Source organism: Phycodurus eques, chromosome 3 (genome assembly GCF_024500275.1).
Source record: "Phycodurus eques isolate BA_2022a chromosome 3, UOR_Pequ_1.1, whole genome shotgun sequence".
NCBI classification, from domain to species: domain Eukaryota; kingdom Metazoa; phylum Chordata; class Actinopteri; order Syngnathiformes; family Syngnathidae; genus Phycodurus; species Phycodurus eques.
The window spans coordinates 29,721,431-29,730,290 of NC_084527.1; the positions used below are offsets into that span (position 1 = coordinate 29,721,431).

An 8,860-nucleotide genomic window follows, 5' to 3' on the forward strand; every position below is an offset into this window, starting at 1 on the left:
TGCGTGTGTTCTCTTTGGGCACTCCGGTTTCCTCCCACATCCCGAAAACATGCATGGCAGGTTAATTCACAACTCTAAATTGCCCATAGATGTGAATGTCAGTGTGAATGGTTGTTTGTTTGTTTGTGCCCTGCAATTGGCTGCCAACCAGTTCAGGGTGTACCCCGCATCCTGCCCCCTCCACACACACACGCACGCACCTTGCAGCTTGCCTTAAATGTCCTCCTTTGCTCCTTTTGTCACTTACTGAATGTGTGTTTTCACACCTCTTACTTAGTGCACTAGTTGGTGCCTATCTGAGCACACGTTGCTTATCAGTCGCATAATTATGCATTATTTTGGGAAATGTAGCTACTTTTTATTCCACCACTTAACCCATGAGTATCGTTTTCTTTTGCAGTGCTGGATTTTCCTCTCATGAGATTTTCATGACAATGTTTGTGTTACCAGGGTAATTCAATGATATAGGCTACAATTGTACTTCTAAATATTTATGTGCAATATAATGAAAGTCGTCCATTTTTGTTGGTGCTATATACAGCGGGATCTGTTACATTTTATTAATGTATTTATTAAGCATCCCTATAGAATTGAAATCACTGATCTGTCTGATCTGCGTCGTAAACCGAGAACCCCATGTGTTGTGATAGCGTAATAAAGCAAACATATTATTTTGATTCACAGAGAACACCTGCTAGTTTTAAGCGTGTGTGCAGCGATTGTGACAGAGAAAGAGGGGATCGAGAGAGGGAAAAGAGAGAGAGATAGAGAGAGGGGGAGAGAGAGAGATGGTTCCACGTCCCTCCATTGGCGCTCCACACGATGATTGTGTCACTTCTGGAAGGTTGAACTAGGAGCGACCAACCACGCAGTAGGAGTAAGCATTCGCTTTTCCTTTTGCTTTTTTGTTTCTCTCCCCCCGACAGTGGAGGATTAGAACTTCCCGCAATGTGTTCCCCTCGCTGTGAGTGAAGACACAAACAAGTGGTGCTGATAGTGTGCTGCTCACCGACTCCGATCCTGATCGAGCTGCGTTTTCTCCACATCTGCGCACAGATTAATATGCCCTTCATCCATTTATTTCACAGCAATACTGCTTTTCTCAGAAACCATGGGTGAGTGAATACCTTTTCCATGTATTGGGTATTTTTGATTTTTTTTTATATGATCACAGTTCTTTGAACTAGTTTTATTTGGATGTTGCTCAGTGACATTCTCCTATAGTATAGCAACCATTTTTTAACGACCGTGCCCAATTGTGAGCTACCTCAAAATAGTTAATGTCAGGATGTCATAAATGCTTAATGAAGCAGGTCTGCACATTACACATTTTCTCACTTGAATATCCAGCATTGAACGGCTAAAGAAGTTCTTGTCTTTACTTATTTAAATGTCTTTGAGCAGCGGTTCTCTAAAAGCAAGGCGCTGTTTTGATTGCTTGTGCCCCACTTTATTCCCCCAACAGGTGCTATGATGCTGGGCTGGAGGTTTTCATGTGTTCTGGTGCAGGCAGCTGTCTGGCTGCTGCTCAGCAAGGGGGAGAGGATGTGCCCCGCGAGTTGTCGCTGCGAAGGCAAGCTCGTCTACTGCGAGTCAGGCATTTTCCAAGACATTCCAGAGAATATCACCACGGGATGCCAAGGTCTATCTCTGCGCTATAACAACCTGCTGGTGCTGATGCCCTACCAGTTTGCGCATCTCAATCAGCTTGTCTGGCTCTATTTGGACCACAATTCCATCAGTGCTGTGGATGTTTTAGCCTTCCATGGTGTGAGGAGGCTCAAAGAACTCATCATCAGCTCCAATAAGATAACTCACCTGCACAACAACACGTTCAGCGCCATTCCAAACCTGCGGAATTTGGATCTATCCTACAACAAGCTCCAGTCCCTGCAGCCAGGACATTTGTTTGGCCTGCGCAAGCTGCAGAATCTACACCTTCGATCCAATGGTCTAAAACAGATTATAGTCCGTACCTTTCTGGAATGCCGCAGCCTTGAGTTTCTGGATCTGGGTTACAATCGACTACGGAGCCTCACCCGCACAACCTTTTTGGGACTGTTTAGGCTCAAAGAGCTTCATTTAGAGCACAATCAATTTTCACGGATTAATTTCTACATTTTCCCACGCCTCACCAACCTGCAGGCTCTTTATTTGCAATGGAATCGCATACGAGCTGTCAGTCAAGGCGTACCTTGGACCTGGCTTAAATTGCAGAAACTGGACCTTTCGGGAAATGAGATCCAAACGTTGGACCCCTTGGTTTTCCAGTCAATGCCAAATTTACAAACGCTCAATCTGGAATCCAACAAGCTCAGGAGTGTGCCGGTGGAAGCCGTGGCGGCGTGGATTTCAGTGACCAACATCGGCCTGGCCGGTAACGCCTGGGACTGCAGACCGAGCATCTGTCCGCTCATGGCATGGCTCAGAACCTTGAGGGATGCCAAAGACATCAGCGTGATATGCAGCAGTCCCAGGTCTGCGCAGGGAGAGAGGGTTGTGGACGTTGTGGGGAACCATTCCACCTGTGTGGACGTAATGTCTAATGTGATTACTACCAACGCTCCCATTGGATTGACTTCAAGCCCCTTTGTGAACACCACATCTCACCCTCTCCTCCCTGGTGTCACGCAGCTGGCTCAAAGTGAGTCTTCGGTGCATACATCACCACCTTCAGCCATCCTGCCTAATAAGACAGACAGACAGAGAGTGAAACCCACAGCCGTGATCTCCTCGCCTGACCCTTCTACCTCACTCTTCCCAGAGATACCATTTGAACATCTGGCTTTTCATAAAATCATTGCAGGCACTGTAGCCCTGTTTTTGTCAGTATCATTGATCCTCCTGGTTATTTATGTTTCATGGAGGCACTACCCCAACACCGTGAGGCAACTGCAGCAGCACTCAGTCAAACATAAGCGCAGGAAAAAAGCCCGGAAGCAGGAGCAGGACCTTAACTCTCAATTGCAAGAGTACTACCTGAGCTACCATTCAAACTCTGAGACCATGGACTCGCTGGTAAATGAGGCAAAGCCGTGCACGTGCACCATTTCAGGATCAATAGAATGTGAAGTATAGAGTTTCACTCGTCTTTATAAGACCAGATGTGACATTTCTGGGCAAATCTCTCATCAGATAAGTGGTTTTAGAATAAATGGCTTCATGAGATGTTCCTCTCCACTGCATTGAAGGAAATGTTAGGGAAGTGAGTCAACTAGATCTGTGTGGACAGAGCAAAGAGATTTTTGCAACGAGCTCACGATCACCGTGACTGACACAGGATCTGTGGCATGGCGGCATCTACCTGGTTACCTGTGAATGACCCAATCTACAAACTGACCACAAGTCAACTCTGTCGATCTTTTGGCCCTTTCATTAAACACGCCGTGTCATTATACCATGTGTAAACCAATGAGACATTTTTTTTACTTGCCTGTTTATAGTGTGATTATCATGTGTTGGTTATATATCTGTAAAATATGACATTGTAGGGGAAAATCATTAAGTATTTGAATGTGTATAGTGTGTGTGCCAAAAACAGGCACTTGCACAGACATTATTGATGGGAGGTGCTCAAGCAAAAAAAAAAAAAAAAAAAAAAAGGGGCAACCATCGCCAAAATCATCAATACAGTTAAGAAAAACAGCAGTATATATTTAACAATGTATTTATTTCTGTTAACACATTCAACACAGTGAATAGGACCACTATTAACAAAGGCGGTAACTATTAACAAACGTCAGGTTTTTGTGATGAACAAAAATTAGACCAAGAGAGACCAATGGTTAATGGTTAACCTATAACCTGTTACAACTCAAATAAAACGAAAACAGAGAAGGGAAGTAAATGTAAACAACTGAGATAACGTGGTTGCACAAGTGGACACCCACACTTTTAAATGGGGATGTGGCTGTGTACAGAATTAAGCAATCACATTCAAACTCATGTTAAATGGGGGTTACCAAACACCTGCCACTATTTAAAGTGCCTCTGATTAACCCCAAATAAATTAATGTGGGAGCGCATATGCACAATTGTCCCAAGAACTCAAATAAATGCTCATCCATCCATTTTTCCGTAGCGCTTATCCTCACTAATGTCGCAGGCGTGCTGGCGCCTATCACCCTGAACTGGTCGCCAGTCGAAGCAAATATATGCCCATCAAATATCAAAACACTTGGATTGATGGCATTGATTTTTTCATTTTATTTTATTTTTTGTAATATTGATGAATGAAGAAAAAAGGCTGCAGCACAAAGGGCACTTTTTTTCCATCCTGGGCAAAAGGGCATGTGCTAGAGCACCACTTATGGTCTATACGTGTGCACATGCCTAGCCAAGAGGATGAGTTTATCATCCTGATTAAAGAATTCCAGTCAGATAACTACTGTCAGTTTTAATGCTCAGCTATATTAGTCTTGGTCATACCAGTTCATCAGTTACAAATATGACTGCCACATCAATTTGGAAAACAAACCTCGACTTGTCTTATCCTCTGTAGGGATGATACTCATTCAGTCCAAAGTGTATCATCACGTTCACTTTCGCTGCCTTTTGTCTCACCCACCCTTTGTTTATGAACAATACTGTTACAAGTTCATGTTAAAACAAATGATAAATTTGAATGCCTTTAATCCACCGGACATAACATTCTGGCTACACTACTATTAAAATGTTATCCATTTGCAGTGGTGGTATCGGCTTCTTAAATTCCGGTTACCTCGGTTTGAAGAAGTCAATACCAAAATATTAAGAACAGCTCTTAGCGTGATGCTACAGTATGCAGTCCAACATTATTGTCACCTTAAACTCCAACAGTACACATAGTTATATGACTACCTTTCTGGCAGTGTCATTAAAAACTGATTCAAAACATTCTAAACTACAGCTCCCGTATTGGAGCTCATTAAGCTCATTGATCTTAAAGTTGTCGTGTATTTGTTGTGACAAATGTTATATTGATTCTGCTTTGTTTGTGAAAAGTGCGAACAAAGACGGTTTACTCGGCATTGCAGAGACAATGACGGTAATTAAAAGAAACAGTGACGGTGAAAATGTGAGCTGATGAAGGAAAGGAAAGGAAACATCCTTTATTCCTGCATTTGCGGAGTTACACATTCCACAGGATGTGAAGGTGCATACAAAATTGATGGCATGTTTTCCCATTTTCCATCCTCCTTTGTAACCGTTCTCTTGATTTTAATAACATCGATGACAGTATTGACTAAATGTGGGTCATTGGTGTTGAAGCAATCTGGTTTATATAGGCCGGAGTCCACAAGTACAAAAAGCAACAACAACAACAGAAAAACTAAGAAATGGAAAAGGAGAACTGAGGCAGGCTCCATGGGGATTGTGGTTGCTATGGGTGAAGTCTGGTACGCTGTTAGGAAGACATTATCCACCTTCATCTCTCGTCTTCCTCTGCTTTCCTTCTACCTCTGTCTTTCTGTGTTTCCTTGAACACTGACGATAACCTGCACCTGGGGACACGTGGGCATGTGTTGAGTCAGGCAGGATTAACTGATGCTTTTCGCATGTGAAAGCTATAAAAAGGTTATATTTCGCCGCCGCGTGAGCCGTGACCTGTGCGCTTAATTAGTGAACTACAGATGTCATTTTAATCCCAGCGGTCATGCATGTCATTCCTTGTTTTTGTTCCCTATAGTTTTTGCATTTCATTTTGTTGATGAAGAAGGTGCAGCATTAGTCCAAATATTTGTTTTGATTAATGGTACTTGGTAATTGACCGATGCTTGCGTTTATTAGGATGAATTTCTGTCAAGGACCAATGGGAACATTTCCAAATGCAACAACCAAAAGAAAATACCATGCACACTATAAAAGATTTGTTGATCCAAGTTTGACAGATATTGTAATTACTGTTTGATTTGTCACATAGTGACTGATGAAAAGTATTTTTTCCATGTTTTTGTGCTGTGTGTAGCCAAGAAAGGAATGCTAATTAGGGAGTTGTGGACTGCATCTTGCAGACCATTATCGGGGTTATTTGTTTGGGTGAAATATTGCAGCAGTGCACAGTATTGACTGAGCTACAAGGTACAAAAACAACCACACTCTGCATGCAAAATCAGGGGGGGAAAAGTCTATATGCTGTCAGTTTCCTAAAATGGAGAATGTCCTTGAGTTGACGGAGGCATCTTAGAGCAGACAGCAAAAACAAGCAGAGGATGAGGAAAGAATCCTGTCGGCAAACGTCCAGAAATATGATTGGGTTTCTCTGTGTTCCTGTAACGTCAGCCTGTGAGGGGCCAGTGCTCACTTGGCAGGCGTGAAATTTTGATTTACATCTGTCACTGCACATTCTATTTCGAGCATAGCATCCGTGCCATGTTATCCTTGTGTTTGCCAAAGGTTAGAGCCCAATTTACAAGGTAAAATGAAGCCAATGCGGCAGCGATGACATCCCATTAATGACGACGCTTAAGGTTTTATTGGTATTGCTTTATTTTCCATTGTATGAGGTTAAAAAAAAATCAATAGCCATTTATAACTTTGAGGGAACTTCTTTAGTCTTGTGGGAGTTACAATCAATGTCTTTTTATGGTAATGTGCTATACAGTATGTTGCATCTGCCTCCTTAAAACTGTCCCCATTGAAAGGGAATTACATTTCCAACTTGGTGAAATCTAATGTTGCAGAGAAACATTGGATGTGTCCCAGAACTCATTCAACTCATGGAAGAGGACCGCATTGGAACCTGCTGGACTTCCTCAATTTGTTTGTTAATATGTGAACATAAAAAATAAGATTTTCTATAATAAAGTTATTACAGTCACCAATTGCTTTTTTACTTTCCTTGGTCCAGTTATCGTTTGGAGACTATTATGCCCGTAATTGGAAATTGAAAACAATCCTAATATTATACACTTGTCTGTGAGTATTATAACAATTGGGACACAATTTCACAACAATTAACCCTAACCCTATGACAAACCAGCAATAGATAATTTTGATTCATCAATGTCTCTCACCAAGTACTGATTTGTGGCTGATGATGCAAACAAAACTCAGTGCTGCTATTCAATAGCATTTAACCATTCACACAGACCACTCACTTCTCAACAAGCTGAAAAAAGCGATTGGGAGGTGATTGTTTATACTACAATGCACATCGACGGTACAGCACCATAAAAGTGCAAAGAAATGCACAATTTCACTATCGCCACACCATTTTTGTTATTGTCCTTAGTAAAAAGTGTATTTGATTGTTGTTACTTTTTTTTTATTACTTACACATTAAGCACGCGATGCATTGAGGGTTAATTATGCATACTAAAGTGCGCGGTCATAAATCCTCATACAATAAGGACTGACTCACTGAAGGACTTGCAACACTTAAATAATATTTACAATGAAAAGTGATAACTTTCAACTTCGTCTGTAGTCCGGACTGTTCGCTGGTTGAACGCGCTTGCACGGCGACGTCACGTAAGTCAGTGCCCCCCTCCCCACCCCCGTCAATCAGATTACCCACAGTTTTGCTCGTTAAACAGTGGCTTAATTTTGTCACCTTTTCGGGCTCTTCGCATCTAAATTACGATGGTGTGTGTTTGTGTGTGTTGGTATGCCCCCCAATATCAAACCGCCGCTCACTTTCGCGTTTACGTACACGCACACACACACAGGACAACAATCGGCATCCATCTATCTATCAGTTAAAGGTCAGATGACAAAGATGTTGTGGGGGTCAGTCAGTTAAAATTCGTATTTGCATTGTTTATGTGTTATGTAATACGCGCACGTAACTTCCACCAAGTTGTCAATTAAAGTTTAGCTAAAAATGAGGTTTTTATTACGCATACTGAGCACTCAGCGAACATACCCGAAGCTCAAGGGTGTGGTTACTCTATCCACCGCGAGGGCTACCAGAAGTGATGTTGCAATTGCCAAACACAGTGTAGCGCGCTGTGTTTGGCAATTGCAACATCACTTCTGGTAGCCCTCGCGGTGGATAGAGTAACCACACCAACGTGTTGGAATATGAGGAGGGGGAGGATTTCGACGTACAGGAGCACCCAACTGAACTTGGCATCGTCAAACCGTACATGTTTGAGCCGATCAAGAAGGTCGCAACCTGACAGTGACGACGACGAGCGGCCAAGTCGCAGCTGTACAACAGAAAAAGAGATTGGCCACTGGCTCGATGTGTGACGGTATGTCAAAAGCATGTCTTTTTATACAGCAATGGCTAGAAATAATGGCAACCCAGGAGTGCCAATATTTTTTAGCACGACTATACGTATTATATATTCATATATGTTTTAGTGACACGGCACAAGCATTTACATAGTGTGCAGTATTCCTATATGTTGTTTGCCCCTCGCTCGAGTAGCTTTAATATCACGCCGCACACAAAGTCTTGGCCGTGTCTGTTGGCTTGTCATATCGACAAAAGTACAGACGACGGTACTGAAAAGTACTGCGTGGGTCTTTTTTTCTGAATCATATTTGTCGATTTAACTCCTGTATATCTGCAATATAATCACTTTGAAATGGCAGATGTGGTTTGTAAAGGGCCTCTAGAGGTATCAAGAAAATGTTTAACATCTTTGTCGTCTGACCTTTAAGAGTCTTTAGAGAAGTGTACTGAGAACGGTGTGCTTGTTTACGTTTAGGTACTTACTGTACTGTGTTGGCATGTCAAGTCTGCACTAAGTTGCTCATTTAATGTGGCTTCAACTACACAAATATTGAAGTTATTGGTTCATGTTGATGACATCATTCTGTAAATTGTGTGGCCTACATTATCAAGTAATGGGCACAGTTAAATTAATCCTTTTTTTTTGTACTGTGGATAAGTTATATTCTTGCCACTTGGCAACTGTGCTGAAAGTAA

General features: G+C 42.1%; 1 protein-coding gene across 1 annotated transcript; it reads left to right on the forward strand.

The window, feature by feature from the left end:
• Positions 1–972: 972 nt before the first annotated feature.
• On the forward strand, positions 973–3,586 carry lrrtm4l2 (leucine rich repeat transmembrane neuronal 4 like 2). Its single transcript, XM_061671066.1, has 2 exons — positions 973–1,115; positions 1,466–3,586. Exons 1-2 carry the CDS (start codon positions 1,112–1,114, stop codon positions 3,076–3,078), a joined length of 1,617 nt encoding a protein of 538 aa, XP_061527050.1. The 5' UTR covers positions 973–1,111; the 3' UTR covers positions 3,079–3,586.
• Positions 3,587–8,860: the final 5,274 nt, after the last annotated feature.